This window comes from Bombina bombina, chromosome 7, assembly GCF_027579735.1.
Source record: "Bombina bombina isolate aBomBom1 chromosome 7, aBomBom1.pri, whole genome shotgun sequence".
Lineage (NCBI taxonomy): Eukaryota > Metazoa > Chordata > Amphibia > Anura > Bombinatoridae > Bombina > Bombina bombina.
Genome location: NC_069505.1, coordinates 269,581,899 through 269,600,871, shown reverse-complemented (window position 1 = coordinate 269,600,871; position 18,973 = coordinate 269,581,899). Strand labels below are relative to the sequence as shown.

General features: G+C 36.2%; 1 protein-coding gene across 1 annotated transcript in view; it reads left to right on the top strand.

Annotated features, from left to right (window-relative positions):
- CACNA1D (calcium voltage-gated channel subunit alpha1 D) overlaps positions 1-18,973 on the top strand; it is a 764,995-nt gene that overhangs the window by 35,619 nt on the left and 710,403 nt on the right. The window contains 2 exon segments of the mRNA XM_053689359.1: positions 11,624-11,945; positions 16,724-16,829. Of these exon segments, the coding sequence (XP_053545334.1) occupies positions 11,624-11,945; positions 16,724-16,829 (428 nt within the window).

Below are 18,973 nucleotides of genomic sequence, written 5' to 3'. Positions count from 1 at the left end.
CTAATATACAGTACATAATACTAGTCTAATACACAGCACATCCCACCTAAGTACCAACCTCACAGGTACCAGCTACACAATATGCACAGAGCTAGCAGAGGTATATAACCTGATATACAGTACATAATACTAGTGTAATACACAGCACATCCCACCTAAGTACCAACCTCACAGGTACCAGCTACACAATATGCACAGAGCTAGCAGAGGTATATAACCTAATATACAGTACATAATACTAGTCTAATACACAGCACATCCCACCTAAGTACCAACCTCACAGGTACCAGCTACACAATATGCACAGAGCTAGCAGAGGTATATAACCTAATATACAGTACATAATACTAGTCTAATACACAGCACATCCCACCTAAGTACCAACCTCACAGGTACCAGCTACACAATATGCACAGAGCTAGCAGAGGTATATAACCTAATATACAGTACATAATACTAGTGTAATACACAGCACATCCCACCTACGTACCAACCTCACAGGTACCAGCTACACAATATGCACAGAGCTAGCAGAGGTATATAACCTAATATACAGTACATAATACTAGTGTAATACACAGCACATCCCACCTAAGTACCAACCTCACAAGTACCAGCTACATAATGTGCCCTGCACAGAGCTAGCAAATTAAAATAACCTAATATGCTGTGTAATTGTGATTAGTCCATGGCCATTTGAATGTAACAAATAAATACAAACTAATTCAGATTTATTCGTTTCAAATTCATTCGGATTAGTTTCGTTTCGTTGCTAGGGTAATTCGGAAATATGAATCGATCCTAAGCTACAAATTTGAATTTCGATTCGGAACGAAACGAAACGCACATGTCTACTAGAGAGAGGCCAGGATAACCTCAATACATTGCTTATAAAATTTATTTAGGTTTAATGTATCTTTATTGTGTTTAATGTGCTTTTGCCACCTGAAATGTATAATATTGCAACAACTATTAATATACAAAGAAAGTGAATTGCTTAACTAGGAAAATTATATTGTACTTTCTATTTTCTCTATTGTAAAATAAAACAGAGCTTCAGAAAGTAGGAGGGACAGGGGCGTTGCCAGGGTATATCTGCAGCTCTCTCACAAGTCTTGTAAAAAGCTGTAAGCATTTTAAACAAGCTGGTCTCACTGAATTATCTCGCCAGCTGTATGTAGGTGAAGATTGTTTAAAATTCACAATACACTTATTAAACTGACTGAAAAGTAATATATGCTAAAAAAATGGCAAACACAAGTTAAATTATAGTCAAAACATTTCAGTTTAATTTTTACACAAAATAAAATACAAAATAGAAAGTGCAATGTTTAAATGTATTAAAACTTAATCTTAAGTGTAAAGTAATATAAAATACAAAGCACAAAGTGTAACTGCAGTAGAACTCTCATGTCAAACAATGCTATATTGCTTTGGGTTTGTCTCTCCTTCACATACAGAAATGTAGGGAACGCCCCTTTGGAGAGGTATAGCAAAATCTGTCTCTTTTTATTATTATTATTTTAATTATTATAATTCATTTGTATAGCGCTGGGAAATTCTGTAGCGCTGGGAACAGGGATAGGGATATACAAAGATAAGACAAAGATTTGTGATAATATACAAAAACATAACAAAGTAAACAAAACTAGAACAGGAGGGTGAGGGTCTGCTCAGGAGAGCTTACAGCAGGGACAAAACTACAGGGGGTGCAGAGGCCGCAATTGCGACTGGGCCCCCAAAGGTTGGGGGCCCAGCTTAAAAAAAAGCTTTTTAATAAAAAACGTTGACCTGCCACTGCCTGCACTGATATCATGCGAGTGTGATATGATGCTTCACTAGTGTCTCTGACTACAGGGGGTTAGTCTTTCTGTTTTACCCATTGGTGTTTATGTGTGTGTGTGTGTGTTTATATATGTATGTGACTGTGTGTTTGTGTGTGTGTATGTGTGTATATATGTATGTGACTGTGTGTGTATTTATGCATGTGTGTGTGTGTGTATGCATGTATGTGACTGTGTGTGTATTTATGCATGTATGTATGTGTGTGTGTGTGTGTATGTGTGTATATATGTATGTGACTGTGTGTGTATTTATGCATGTATGTGTGTGTATATTTGTGGAACCAGCAAATTACAGACCTTGTTACTACTTCATTGGGGAGGGGGTAAACAGTGTCACTATACAGTACCACTATATACAGTATGGGGGGGCTGGACTATGTCACAGACTACTGTGGTCACTTTTTAAATTACTGGGGTGGGTAGGGTCAGGCCAACCATCTCACCGGCAGATTACAGACTGTGTCACTGACTCACTATATACAGTACTGGTGGGTTAAACAGTGTGACTATATACAGTAATAGGGGGTCAGACGATCTCACAGACTGTGGGCACAGGGTACCTCCTTTAGCAGACATGTAATCTGATTCACACTTTTTTTTGTGGGGATGGGGCTGTCTGTTTTGTGTAGTCTGCTTTTAATAGGACAGTAAACACCTTATAATTACAAGAGAAAATTGTACTCCACCCACTAATCTGCAGACAACAAGGCTAACCAAAGTCATAATGTTAATATTAAGTGCATTTGATTTGCAGTTGTTATCTGCTAAATCCAATTAGGAAAATATATGTAGCAGGGTTAGCTTTGAGGAGTCAGCAGGGTGCATTTTCGAGTTTTGAAAATTCTGAGCTAAATTATGTAAAGAGGGGGCAAAAAAATAAAGTATAATGTAATTTTTTTTTATTAGGCATAACTAAACATTTTATATCAGAATCACAAACTGTTTAGTGTCCCTTTTAATTCTGCATTTTCCATACACCCTATTATATTTATTGTAAGATTTTCCACAGTGAAATGCATCTATAGTGTTATAGTACTCCTATATGTATATATACATCCCCCCCCCACAAGGTTATTTCCACAAGGAAACCATCTATTTTTTTTTATCTACTGTTGCAATTTTCATTTAATATTTTTTTAAAGGCAACATTACACAATGTTGTAATAATTGTTTGTATAGTTTGCATATGAATGCTTAACACTGTAACTGAAAGTTTATTCATTGGAACAATGCATCTGTTTCTACTTAGTGTTTCTATTTGTTTACTATTTTCTTATTGAAACATGGAATAACCAAAAAGGGACATCAAACTGTTCTGAAAAATGGTAAAACAGTAGAATTCAAGTATAAACAAGAGAATAATAAAAACATAATGCAGTAAAACTCTGACATTTAAATGAGAAACTGATTTTATTGTAAAAAAATCAAAATTGACTTAAATTTGCTGTCCCACTGTATCATATGACAACCATCAGCCAATCACATACTCATATACGTCTACACTGTGAATGTTTGCACATGCTCAGTAGGAACTGGTGCCTCAGAAAGTGTGCAATTTGAAAAAGGAAGTAAATTGGAAAGTTTCATAAAACTGCACAGTTTATCTGAATCATGAAAGTTTAATTTGACTTTAGTGGCCCTTTTAAAGGACATGAAATTAAACTTTCATGGTTCAGATAGACAATGCAGTTTTAAGAGACTTTTCAATTTACTTCTACAGAGCTGAATAGTTTTCGAAGTAGTTTTTAGTTTGTTTTTAGTTATAGCTATTTTAGGGGGATATCTGTGTGTGCAGGTGACTATTACTGTGCATAATTATTAGGCAACTTAACAAAAAACAAATATATACCCATTTCAATTATTTATTTTTACCAGTGAAACCAATATAACATCTCAACATTCACAAATATACATTTCTGACATTCAAAAACAAAACAAAAACAAATCAGTGACCAATATAGCCACCTTTCTTTGCAAGGACACTCAAAAGCCTGCCATCCATGGATTCTGTCAGTGTTTTGATCTGTTCACCATCAACATTGCGTGCAGCAGCAACCACAGCCTCCCAGACACTGTTCAGAGAGGTGTACTGTTTTCCCTCCTTGTAAATCTCACATTTGATGATGGACCACAAGTTTTCAATGGGATTCAGATCAGGTGAACAAGGAGGCCATGTCATTAGATTTTCTTCTTTTATACCCTTTCTTGCCAGCCACGCTGTGGAGTACTTGGACGCGTGTGATGGAGCATTGTCCTGCATGAAAATCATGTTTTTCTTGAAGGATGCAGACTTCTTCCTGTACCACTGCTTGAAGTCGGTGTCTTCCAGAAACTGGCAGTAGGACTGGGAGTTGAGCTTGACTCCATCCTCAACCCGAAAAGGCCCCACAAGCTCATCTTTGATGATACCAGCCCAAACCAGTACTCCACCTCCACCTTGCTGGCGTCTGAGTCGGACTGGAGCTCTCTGCCCTTTACCAATCCAGCCACGGGCCCATCCATCTGGCCCATCAAGACTCACTCTCATTTCATCAGTCCATAAAACCTTAGAAAAATCAGTCTTGAGATATTTCTTGGCCCAGTCTTGACGTTTCAGCTTGTGTGTCTTGTTCAGTGGTGGTCGTCTTTCAGCCTTTCTTACCTTGGCCATGTCTCTGAGTATTGCACACCTTCTGCTTTTGGGCACTCCAGTAATGTTTCAGCTCTGAAATATGGCCAAACTGGTGGCAAGTGGCATCTTGGCAGCTGCACGCTTGACTTTTCTGAGTTCATGGGCAGTTATTTTGCGCCTTGGTTTTTCCACACGCTTCTTGCGACCCTGTTGACTATTTTGAATGAAACGCTTGATTGTTCGATGATCACACTTCAGAAGCTTTGCAATTTTAAGAGTGCTGCATCCCTCTGCAAGATATCTCACTATTTTTGACTTTTCTGAGCCTGTCAAGTCCTTCTTTTGACCCATTTTGCCAAAGGAAAGGAAGTTGCCTAATAATTATGCACACCTGATAAAGGGTGTTGATGTCATTAGACCACACCCCTTCTCATTACAGAGATGCACATCACCTAATATGCTTAATTGGTAGTAGGCTTTCGAGCCTATACAGCTTGGAATAAGACAACATGCATAAAGAGGATGATGTGGTCAAAATACTCATTTGCCTAATAATTCTGCACTCCCTGTATTATCAAATATACTTATTTATTTTGGTATCCTTTGTTAAAAAGCATTTCTAGGTAGGCTCAGGAGCAGCAATGCACTACTGAGAGCTAGCAGTGATTGGTGGCTACACACATATGCCACTGGCTCACCAGTTATATTCAACTAGCTCTCAGTAGTACATTGCTTGTCCTGGGCTTACTTTATTTGTGTGTTTTAACCCCTTTTGACACTAAACACAGCAGAAAAGCATAATTTAATACATGCAAAGTACAAAAGACAATGCAAAAGCACTTCGTTTGGATTTCAGAAAAGTGGAGAAAAAAGAGAGGTGTCTGTCTTTTTTTTTCTCCACTTTTCTAGATTTCTCGACACTAAGATGTGAGGAGAGTGCTGCCTACTTTAGTGACTGTTACCCTTATTCCGGAGGAACAGACTCATTTGATCAGAATTTGTTTGGATATTCCAGCTATTGGGACACTCTTTTTTTAGAGACTTTATTCTGTGCTTATATAAACCCTTGTTCTAAATGTCTTTAAAGAAGTGTATGTGTATATCTATATATATCTATATATATCTATCTATATATATATATCTATATCTATATATATATGTATATATATATATATATATATATATTTGCATAGCTATATAACAATTTTATATCATTTGTTAATTTTGATACAATTGTACAGTATCTCTGTTTACTAGCCCTGGTTGGCTTGGTCACATTTCTAGCACCCCCTATTAGAAGTGAGCCTGTATTGACCTCTCCTGTTTAATAGTTTGAATTTCAAATGAGTAGTAGATTTTTTCTGAAAAATTTCAGTAACCTACATTTTTATTCTTATTGCATCATGTGACAGCCAGCAGCCAATCCCAAAATGCATAAATATATATTCTTTGATTTCTTGCACATGCTCAGTAGAAACTGGTTCCTTAGAAAGTGTGAATATAAAAGATTGTGCACATTTAAATAATGGAAGTGAATTGGAAAGTTGTTTAAAATTGTGTGCTCTATCTGAATCGTGAGAGTTACATTTTGAATTTTGTGTTCCTTAACACACACAGTTATATGTAAGCGATAGGGCTATGATGAAGTAATCTAACACATTCAAGCATTTTCTTTTTTGCACTTATGTATTCATGTGATTACTTCCATTATCTTATTAAAGGAACATAATGTTCATTTTAAACGGATAAAAAAGGTTAAATATATATTTTAAAAAAATACAGATATATATAGTGTACAATTTAATTAAAAATAAAAACAAAAAAACTTTCCTGGTTACTTCTATTATCGGATTTACTTTTCCATAGGAGCATACTGGGGTAGGCTCAGGAACTTCCATGTTCGTAGAGCAATATTTGGCAGCACTGTTTGCAACATTGTTTTACAGCGCTCAATACATTTGTATTCTTCTGGGCCCTTCTCACTATGTTCTAGGGAAACAGTTTTTAGCAAAGCTTTCCAAAATAATGGGGTTTGTTTGATAATAGAAATACATTAAAAAAAAATTTTGTAAATTGTACAATCTATTTGTATTCATAAAAGTTTAATGTTCACATCCATTGCACTTTAAATTCGTCATCATGAATTTTAGATTTGATCAGTATCATTATTTACAAAAAAGCTTCTGTTACAGACTGCTTTCTATGGACATGTATGATCAAAATGGAAATGTTTTACTATGGCAGAATACTTTTATTATTGCACTATTGCTTGCATAAAATTATGTGTTTAATAGAGTGGGAATTCAGCAGTTTCGTTCAATGCCAAATGCAGGAAGAAAGCAGGTGCTTGTGGTAGTCAGCTCTTTTGGGAAAAGTTCAACACACTGAGATCTGTGCATTTGTATTATGACTCTAGGAACGTCTCCCTAAGGGTGATGGGTGAAACCAGACATGGACTCCTTGCCCAATGTGCTTAGAGGGATATGGCTGCACCTCACTGATGAGACCCAAATAAGGCTGAAATGATCTTCTGAGATTGCCATGTCCCTTGTTCAGAGGAAGATTGCCTGGTATTTCAGGCTGGACTGATCTTGTTAGGTGGGATCAGACTGATATACTTCAGGAAAGTTCTTCTCTGTGTGAAAAGCACAATTGGGCTAAAAGAGGCTACTCCCAGGTTGTAATTCACCATAGAACATGCTACTGAGCTGTTATTCGTTCCTGGTTGTGCTCTTCTCTTTCTGTATGAACCAGCTATATGACCGTAGGCAAAATACCTGCACCTTTTGCCTAATGTGCTGAAAGTGCCAGACAGTTGATATTTATTATCTTTGGAGCATGCTCAGAGGCAAAACACAATGACCATGCTGTTTAATAGTCATATGAGTGATACATGTTATCTCAAGAGCAGCGATAACATTTCAAAGAAGAATACTTATAAATAGATGTGTCTGGCAGCAGAGCATCTAATTAAAGTTGAAATGCACTACTGTGTGTTTAGTTTTGGCTAGACGTGTGCACTTGTGAAGTTTGGGAGTAAACAATGGCAGAAGATGGCGGCCACAAGCTGCATTCAGAGTTTTTTGGGACCTGGATTTATTTTTGTAAAAGTGCAAATTCGGATCTTAGTGTGTTTCACTTTCACAAAATGAAATTAGACTCTGAAAATTACCGACTATAGCTTGTGACTGCCATCTTCTGCATTTGTTTACTCCTGAACTTGATCAATGTCCATGTCTAGCCTTGACTTTTAGGTCCCATCTAATTACACCAGTAACAGGAGAAATATATAGCAACTTGGTTTCATTTTTTCACTATCTGTCCTGTTGAAGATTTTGCTGTCTTTTTCATTTATATTAATTACTTGTTTCTCTAGTGCCCATGGAAACCTACTTCATTACGTTAAATATAGAAGCAGGGACATGTTAGCATATACAAATATGTCATAAAGCCATACCAGGGGCGGAACTATCACTGGTGCAGCAGGTGCACTGACATACTCTACGCATGTGCAGAAAGTGTACTTTCCTAATATAGGGAAGCAATTTCATTAATGCAGATCAAAATCATAATACAGAACATCATGTATATTATTATTGCTTATTACTGAGTTACCTTTTGGGGGCCCAAACAAATTTTGCACCATGGCCCTCTGTTGAGTAGGTCCACTACTGATACAAATAGTCCCTAATGTGCCAATAATGTTAATAATGTTCTTTCATAATAAAGAAATATAACTTTAAAGTTTACTCTAGAATTGTTATTGTTTAAAAAATAGATAATCCCTTTATTACCGATTCCCCAGCTTTGCATAACAAACACAGTTATATTAATATACTATTTACATCTGTGATTACCTTGTATCTAAGCCTCTGCAGACTTCCCTCTTATTTCAGTTCTTTTGCGAGACTTGCATTTTAGCCAATCATTACTAACTCATAAATAACTTGATGGGAGTGAGCTAGGTTTAGCTTTCAATAAAGAATACCAAGAGAACAAAGACAATTTGATGAAAAAAATAAATTGGAAAGTTGTTTAAAATTGCATTCCCTATCAGAATCATGAAAGTTTAATTTTGAATAAACTGTTACTTAATTTTTTTTTATATTAGAAGGTGACTGGGTACAGATGGTAGTTAGCATCACACAATAATCTCACCCCAAACTGCTACCTTACTGAGCATTGATTATGTCCTCTTGGATGCCAGCAACAAATACATTATTTTATTTATTTGGCTGCCAGTAACACTTGCACCTCAGTGATTTAACCACACCATTGACTACCAGAAGCACTTATAGTTAAAGAGACACTGAATTCAATTTTTTTATTTCGTGATTCAGAAAGAGCATGAAATTTTAAGCAACTTTCTAATTTACTCCTATTATCAAATTTTCTTCATTCTCTTGGTATCTTTATTTGAAATGCAAGAATGTAAGTTTAGATGCCGGGCCATTTTTGGTGAACATCCTGGGTTGTTCTTGCTGATTGGTGGATAAATTCATAAAAAATAAACCAATAAAAAAGTGCTGTCCAGAGTCCTTAACCAAAAAAAAAGCTTAGATGCATTATTTTTCAAATAAAGATAGCAAGAGAACAAAGATAAATTGATAATAGGAGTAAATTAGAAAGTTGCTTAAAATTGCCTGCTCTATCTGAATCACAAAAAAAAAAAAGAGAAAACAGGTATCGCAACAGTGAAGTAAAAATCTGGCAGAGAGATGTGCAGGTAAAATCGTAATTTATTACATATCACTTAGCGTACATACAATATACAGGGACAGCAAACAGACCCTGCTGACGCGTTTCCCGCTTCACAAGCGGTTCATCAGAGCTTGGGGTGAGTCCTCATTTGATTAACTTGACTTGGATATTTTACAGTTTGTGAGGTGACATCCGCAATAGTGGGGCTCATTGACAGAGTCGGTTTCACCTTTGAATATTCATTCTATACAAATATACAGCATTAATTCTGAGCAGTCTTTTTCTCTTTAAATCACAAAAAAAAAACATTGGTGTTCAGTGTCCCTTTAAGCAAGTTTCTAATTTGCTCATTTTATTAATTTTTCCTTTGTTCTTTTGTTATATTTATTTGAAAAAGCAGGAATGTACGCTTAGGAGCCGGCCCAATTTTTTTGTTCAGCACCTGAGTAGGGCTTGCTGATTAGAGGCTAAATGTAGCCACCAATCAGTAAGCACTATCCAAGGTTCTGAACCAAAAATGGGCCGGCTCCTTAGCTTATGTTGCTGCTTTTTCAAATAAAGATACCAAGAAAATGAAGAAAATGTGATAATAGGAGTAAATTAAGGTGCTTAAATTTGCTGCTGTATCTGAATCACGAAAGAAAAAAATATGGGTTTAGTATATGTCCCTTTAAGCAATTTGCAGTAATAGTAACTATGTTTGTTTAAGCTGTGAACCATTTGATTGTTAACACTTTTTTAATATATACTTTTTTTTTTAAGAACTGCTAATTATGTGGCTAGATTTATCCCAACTGCCCAGAACATTACTTTGTAGCAGTATACTTTGGATAATATGCAGACAGACTGTCAGATTTAAATATCTGTAATAAACACTACTTGAAAATATTCTTTAATTGGAGGAATGAACAAATATTTGGACATTCCTGGGAAAGTAACATTTATAATTTAAAATGTTAAGTCTTTGTTTAATGTTATGTAAGGAAGAAACTAAAAAAATGTACCTGTATATGTGTTTCATAAAACTGTTTATAACAGCTCAGATGTGAAGACATTATCCTGATTGGCTGAGAAAGAGACCATGAGATTTTCTCTGCCTCATTAATGTTTATAAAATCAAAGGAAAAGTAAATGCTTGCAGTACAGACTGATTGAATAGAGATGTATTTAATGGGGCATGAAGCTCAAGAAATCCGCTGTATATATGAAACCATTCAATCATGTACAACATATTTTATTTGTATGCACAAATGATAAAGAAAAGTGGTTTATAGAGATAGCAAACTCATTTTTTGTATATGCTAAATATATAAATACCAACAATTAAAGGGACAGTCAACACCAGAATTTTTATTGTTCAAAAAGATAGATAATCCCTTTGTTACCCATTCTCCAGTTTTGCATAACTAACACAGTTATATTAATACACTTTTTACCTCTGTGATTACCTTGTATCCAAGCCTCTGCAGACTACCCCCTTATTTCAGTTCTTTTGACACACTTGCATTTTAGCCAATCACTGCTGACTCCTAAATAACTCCACGAGCACCAGCAATATTATCTATATGGCATACATGGCATAGAGGTGAAAAACTGTCAAAATGTATTCAGATAAGAGGCGGCCTTCAAGGGCTAAGAAATTAGCATATGAGCCCTACCTTGGTCTAGCTTTCAACTAAGAATACCAAGATAACAAAGCAAAATTGATGATAAAAGTAAATTGGAAAGTTGTTTAAAATGACATGCTCTATGTGAATCATGAAAGTTTAGTTTGGATTAGACTGTCCCTTTAAGCAAAGATTGCAAAAGATGTGCATACACCATAAACAACTTTCCAGTTTACTCTAAATATCACATTTCATTCATTCTCCTTGTTGAAAAAGCAGCAATGCACTACTGGGAGCTGGCAGAACAAATCTGTTGAGCCAATGACACGAGTCACCATTCAGCAGCTAGCACCCTGTAGGGAATTACTGCTTCTAAGCCTAGTTATGTATTCTTTTTTTAAAAAGGATATCAAGAGAACAAAGCAAATTAGATAATAAATTGAAAAGTTGTTTAATTATGATTTATTTTGTGCCTGTAAATGCAATTGGTACCTTTAAATGCAAACAGTCATCTTGTTATCACTATTCACATTATTTTGTGGTCCAGGGACACACCCCTTGAAAAAAACTTTAAGTATAGTTATCTTATTTCCTTAAATTGGGATTTTTTATTTAAATTACCTGCTCTGTCTAAATGCTGTAAATTAAAAATGTACTTTAGTGTATACAAAAAAGGCTTCTTTAATGTATATTTTTTCTTTTTGATTGTTTTATATTGGTAAATAGATTATTTTCTATCCAATAGTTCTGCATCAGTGTGTATATCAGATTAAAAAATGAAATACAAATTGCTTCAGATTTTCATTTATGAGATTTGTTTGCATTTCACAGTTTTAAATATAATTTCTCTTTGTTCACAGAGGCAAACTATGCAAGTAGCCCCCGGGTTCCACACACGGTTGACGGCCCGACTTTGCAGCCGAAAGGTCCCGCCCCATCGAAACAAACTGTCCTCTCTTGGCAAGCCGCTATCGATGCTGCTAGACAAGCTAAGGCTGCCCAAGCAATGAGCACCAACGAACCCCTGCCTGTTGGATCCCTGTCTCAAAAAAAGCGCCAGCAATATGCTAAAAGCAAGAAACAAGGGGGAGGTTCTACAAACAACAGACCAACCCGTGCCCTGTTCTGTTTATCCCTCAATAACCCAATCCGGAGAGCCTGTATTAGTATAGTAGAATGGAAGTATCCTTTTTTTAGCAGTTGTCTTATTTGCTGTACATTAAAAAACAAAAGAGAAGAAAACAAAACAAGCATGAAAAATAGCAGGAACTTGGAAGTTAACATTTTAGACTGATTGTGCAATTTAGCAGCAACCAAAAGTACTTGTTTTATAAAATGTATTTCTTTGTCGTGTCGTCCTTGGTTTAAACTAGGCCCCTTTCCATTAGAGGATACTCAGGTAGGCTCAAGAGCTTTGATGGAAAGAAGGGCGACTCCTAGTGCAAATCAGTGAGATATTCTTAACCCGTGCAACCACCCAGGGGCATATGGGTACTCACGTTTAGAGAAGCACCCAATGGTGCAAATGATACAGACTGGACTATTATAGTGGCCCAGTGCACATAACCATTCGTCTCCCAGGTGTGTTAGCTCCAAGATATCTTTGGTATGCAAAAGTAGCAAACGTTTCGAAGATAGTACTGTTGTTTTTAACTATTGTACTGTATTTTTGTACTTTTTAATATAAAAAAATGTTTTTTTATAACTAAGCACTTTTTGGAGTCTCTTCGAAACGTTTGTTAATTTTGCATACCAAAGATATCTTGGAGCTAACACACCTGGGAGACGAATGGTTATGTGCACTGGACCACTATAATAGTCCAGTCTGTGTCATTTGCACCATTGGGTGCTTCTCTAAATGTGAGTACCCATATGCCTCCGGGTGGTTGCACGGGTTAAGAATATCTCACTGATTTGCACTAGGAGTCGCCCTTCTTTCCTTTCCATCATAGATTTCTGAATCCTGCATTGATTCTGGAAGGAGCAGCCCATCTCAGTGCACAGCTTGCTGGAACACTGCAAGTTCTCAGACCGTATTCCTAGACATTATCTTTGCCTTCTCATATTTTGAGTATACTTTTACAAATATCGCTATATCATACCATTGATTGGCTACACTAGGAGGCACCCTTTTTTTTTTTTCTTCTATAGGCTCAAGAGCTTGCAGGTGACTTGAGCACTATGTGGTAGTAATGTTACACAAGAAACCTGTAGCAGTAGCTTTATGGTATGGTAGTTTCAGCTACTCATTGTTAAAAGCTAGTGGGAAACAAAGCAAGTGCTGTATAGCTAGAAGCACTGTTTAATAAATAAGACTTTTTGAGCACAAACAGAGTTTATCTATATATGAGACATAAAATGTGTGTAGTAGTAGTAAGTGAAGGGAGAGCTGTGGGTGTTCTCTGCTTTTACTGCCTACTACACCTAAAGCTCCCTCTACAGGTTGTTTGCATTTGATTGCTATACACATTTGATTGCTATACACATTGTTACCACAGAGTGCTTTAGACACATTTATAGCCTACCTCAGTATGCCCTCATGGAAATGGGCCAAGTTTCAATCAAGAAGATCAGTATGATAATAGAAGTCAATTTGAAAGATTGTTTTAAAATTGTGCAATAGATCTGAAAAAAAAGAACATTTCATTTTAACTTTGTAAGTGTAGAAATTCAGCCAAGGGTCTTCTAAGGGGATGCAAAGTCCTCTATTAAAATATTTCTCAAATGGATTGAACCCCCCAGAACAGATAGGAGGTTGGAAAAATGCTTGGAATATAGAATAAATCTTTACTGACACTCTGGATACATTAACTGCTGCAAATTTTAATCCTGGTCATAGAAGGGTTATCTCAATTTCATAACCTTTCCCAGGAACCAGTAACTATCCATACACAAGTAAGAACCCAATGATAGAATGCTAAAGACACATGCACACTCCTAAGCTCCCATCAGCCTACCTGAGGTTAGTCTCCAACAAAGAATTTCAAGAGAACAAAAATTTTTTATACTAGAAGTAATTTGGAAAGTTGTTTAAAATTGCATGTTTTATCTGAATCATGAACATTTAATTATGACTTTACTGTCCCTTTAACCCCTTAACGACCAAGGACGTACGCCATACGTCCTCAAAAAAAATACAGTTAATGACCGAGGACGTGTGGTGTACGTCCTTGGTCTGGAAAGCAGCTGGAAGCGATCCTGCTCGCTTTCCTGTTATTGCAGTGATGCCTCGATATCGAGGCATCCTGCAATAACCCCCCTTGGCCATCCGATGCAGAGAGAGCCACTCTGTGGCCCTCTCTGCACCGGACATCGGTGGCCGGTATCGTTGGTGGGTGGGAGCAAGTCTGGGAGGCGGGTGGGCGGCTATCGATGTGCCGAGTGTAGGGGGCGGGATTGGGGGCGGGACAGACGGGAGCGCGCGCATGCACGGGGGGCGGGGGGCGGAGGGCGGGCGCGTGCACGGGGCGGAAGCAGGAGGGAACCGCTACACTGCAGAAAAACAAAGTTAATAAAAGTAAAAATTTTTTTTTTTTTTACAAATTAAATAATCATCTAAGGGATCTGGAAGGGGTGGGGGGTTGGTCTTGGGGGGGGGAAGCTACACTACAGAAAAGGGCAATTAAAAAAAAAAAACATACTTTTTTTTACTAAACTGGGTACTGGCAGACAGCTGCCAGTACCCAAGATGGCGCCCATTAAGGCAGAGGGGGAGGGTTAGAGAGCTGTTTCGTGGGGGATCAGTGAGGTTGGGGCTAAGGGGGGATCCTACACAGCAGCATATGTAAATATTCTTAAAAAAAAACAACAACAAAAAAAAGCCCAAATATAGCTTTTATTTTAGTACTGGCAGAGTTTCTGCCAGTACTTAAGATGGCGGGGACAATTGTGGGGTGGGGGAGGGAAGAGAGCTGTTTGGGAGGGATCAGGGGGTCTGATGTTTCAGGTGGGAGGCTGAGCTCTACACTAAAGCTAAAATTAACCCTGCAAGCTCCCTACAAGCTACATAATTAACCCCATCACTGCTAGCCATAATACACGTGTGATGCGCAGCGGCATTTGGCGGCCTTCTAATTACCAAAAAGCAACGCCAAAGCCATATATGTCTGCTATTTCTGAACAAAGGGGATCCCAGAGAAGCATTTACAACCATTTGTGCCATAATTGCACAAGCTGTTTGTAAATAATTTCAGTGAGAAACCTAAAGTTTGTGGAAAAGTTTGTGAAATAGGGAAAGTTTTTTTTTAATTTGATCGCATTTGGCGGTGAAATGGTGGCATGAAATATACAAAAATTGGCCTAGATCAATACTTGGGGTTGTCTACTACACTACACTAAAGCTAAAATTACCTCTAAAAGCTCCCTACATGCTCCCTAATTAACCCCTTCACTGCTGGGCATAATACACGCGCAGTGGCATTTAGCAGCCTTCTAATTGCTAAAAAGCAACGCCAAAGCCATATATGTCTGCTATTTCTGAACAAAGGGGATCCCAGAGAAGAATTTACAACCATTTAAGCCATAATTGCACAAGTTGTTTGTAAATAATTTCAGTGAGAAACCAAAAGTTTGTGAAAAAAATTAGTGAAAAAGTTAACGATTTTTTGTATTTAATCGCATTTGGTTGCGAAATGATGGCATGATATATACCAAAATGGGCCTAGATCAATACTTTGGGATGTCTACTAAAAAAAATATATATACATGTCAATGGATATTCAGAGATTCCTGAAAGATATCTGTGTTCTAATGTAACTAGCGCTAATTTTGAAAAAAAAAAGTGGTTTGGAAATAGCAAAGTGCTACTTGTATTTATGGCCCTATAACTTACAAAAAAAGCAAAGAACATGTAAACATTGGGTATTTCTAAACTCAGGACAAAATTTAGAAACTATTTAGCATGGGTGTTTTTTGGTGGTTGCAGATGTGTAACAGATTTTGGGGTCAAAGTTAGAAAAAAGTGTGTTTTTTTCCATTTTTTCCTCATATTTTATATTTTTTTTAATAGTAAATTATAAGATATGATAAAAATAATGGTATCTTTAGAAAGTCCATTTAATGGCGAGAAAAACGGTATATAATATGTGTGGGTACAGTAAATGAGTAAGAGGAAAATTACAGCTAAACACAAACACCGCAGAAATTTAAAAATAGCCTTGGTCCCAAACGGACAGAAAATGGAAAAGTGCTGTGGTCATTAAGGGGTTAATATACAGTATGTAGGGATATCTATATTCCTAGACATTAGTGGAGTATTTTGCTATTACTGCTGCCATAGAATGCTAAAGACTTGTGTATACTCCTATGGCAGCTTTGTTTGCAACTATGTATAACGTCACCGTAAACATTGTTGCAAACACTTCTGCCAGATGGCTAAAGACACATGCACGCTACTGAGCTCACCTAGGATTTCCCATTAACAAAATGTACCAAGAGAACTAGGCAGAATTGATAATATAAGTAAATTAGAAAGTTGTTTAAAATGTCGTGCTCCAGTTAGGTTTAATTTTTACTTTCTCTTTGAAGGGATAGTCTAGTCAAAATAAACCTTTCATGATTCAGATAGAGCAAGCATTTTTAAGCAGCTTTCTAATTTACTCCTATTTCCAAAATTTCTCAGTTCTCTTGATATCTTTATTTGAAATGGCAAAAATTTTAGCTTAGGAGCGGGCCCATTTTTGGTTCAGCACCTGGGTAGCGCTTGCTGATTCGTGGCTACATTTAGACACCAATCAGCAAGCGCTACCCACGTGCTGAACCAAAAATGGGCCGGCTCCTAAGTTTACATTTTTGTTTTTTCAAATAAAGATACCAAGAGAACAAAGAAAATTTGATAATAGGAGTAAATTAGAAAGCTGCTTAAACTAGAATGTGATCTAGCTCTGGAAAATATTATTTTTTTCTGTCTATATCTATTTATATCTATTTATATCTATTATAACCTTAACCATTTTTCACAGACCATTTGACATCTTTATATTAGTGGCTATTTTTGCCAATTGTGTGGCCTTAGCTGTTTTTATCCCATTTCCGTATGATGATTCAAACTCAACCAATCACAACCTGGTAAGTGTTGTTATGTTTATGTTTTACTCCAATACATCATCACATCACTTATTTATAATCCACTGCGCAGTTTACAGTTTGAGATTATTTTTTTTTACATTTGTATGAATTTAGTGATTTCTTCAAATTCTCAATGAAAATGGAATGCTTGGTGTTTTTAACTGCTACTATATTTTGGAATTTAAGCTTGAAATGTATTATTTGTACAATAAAATACACATTTGTAAGTACAACTAAAATATAGGGCAAGATTACAAGTCGCGCGGCATATCAGTTGCGAAAACACCACTCGAGTTATGGCTTTTTTGCATTTGGGGTTGCGCAGCTATTACAAGTTGCGAAATAACTTATTTTGCGTTATTGCATAATCAAAACAGCCAAATGGCGTGAACGTTCACGTATTCCCCATAGAAGTCAATGGAGAAGACAAAAAGAACAAAAAACCACAAAAACACTAATGTATTGTGCAAAGCCCTTTGACGTATTCTCCTCGAAAAGTATACATGAAAATGCAAATATTTCATATTGTGGAAATGTTTTCGTACCGGAATATGTTCTATTTACGTATTTCTAAATAAATATTTCTCTATACATGTGATGATTTTTGGACTGATATATCTATTTACAGCGAGATATGTATATGAATATATATATGTCTAGATATCGCGAGATCTATAAACGAATATCTCTTTGAAAATCCTTTTGAGATATTGATTAAATATTTTCATTATCTCCATATTAAACATATCTGTTTACATATAAATGCATGTTTCTCTATGTATGTGTATGTATGTCAATGTAAAATCCCTAGGTCGTTTTTTTTTTTCCAACACCCGAGATTTTGTATCTTTTAGCCTTTATAATTTTTGTAAGCAATATTTTTATAAAATATTTTTTATTAGACAGTGTTAATATGAGAGTAACTGTACTTTGAAATGTATTTTTGATGTGTTTAGTGAAACGTTTATGTTGCGCAAAACTGTTAACTACAGCTCTTCAAGCGCAAAAAGGATTGTTGCATAAAAGGCGAATGCGAGCGCACAATTGCGATCTTTCAAGACTTGTTATAGCTATGGAAAATTGATTGCGAAAAGACCATATCGCGCGTGGAAAAATCATAACGCGCAACTTGTAATCTTGCCCATATTGTTTTAACACAGGGCTTGACTGAGAGCCATGTTGCCACTGCTTCTAGAATTGTACACCTGGTTTTCTAGATTTTAAGATGATTTAATATATTTCTATCTACAAAAAAGTGCTGCATGGCCCATAACAAATGTGTATCTGGCTCCTCAGATTTTATTAATGGTTTTCTAGTTTTAAAGGGACATAAAGCTGCAATTAGAAATTCATTAGAGCATTTTCTTATTGCTCAGTTGCTTGCTTGTGCCTATGAATGGAACCCAAATTAAGGAGTTAAACTCATAGCTCTGAATCGGCAATACACTATTGGTCTGGAGAGCCAATCATCTGCGGCATATGTGTGCAAGCACCAGTCACTTTCATTTTAGGATTAGGCTGGGTATTTCTGCTCTAGAGCACTTTATTTTGTGTTTAACCTTTTTGCTGGAATGTAGACAAGCAAATGTGCAATATGAAAATACTGTAAGGCATTAGAATATTGTCTTATTGCTGTTTTATGTCCCTTTCAAATGATGAACATTTTTGAAACTTTATTTTTTATTTTATTTTTTAAAACAATTTTCAACTGTAAAACATCATAGACGTTTGTAAGTGCAGTTACAAAACCGTTTATCCAAACTGCTTGTGATCAGAAAAGGTTTGGATTTTGGAATAGTTTGGATTTTGGAATATTTGTATATTTGCATCTGTAAATTGGAACCAAGTGTAAACAACATCTAATGTCATTTAGGCAATAATATTCAGGTTATACAGCTTATACATGCAATCTAAAGGTAGTTTTATATAATTTGCATTACATTTTTATACATAGTTCCATTAGATAGTGAAGTACTGGAATGAGAAAGGTAATAGTTGTTGTTGTTTTAACTAAATATAGACTATCAGTTAAAGGGACAGTCAACTCCAAAATGTTTATTGTTTAAAAAGATAGCTAATCCCTTTATTACCCATTCCCCAGTTTTGAACAACCAACACTGTTATATTAATACACTTTTTACCTC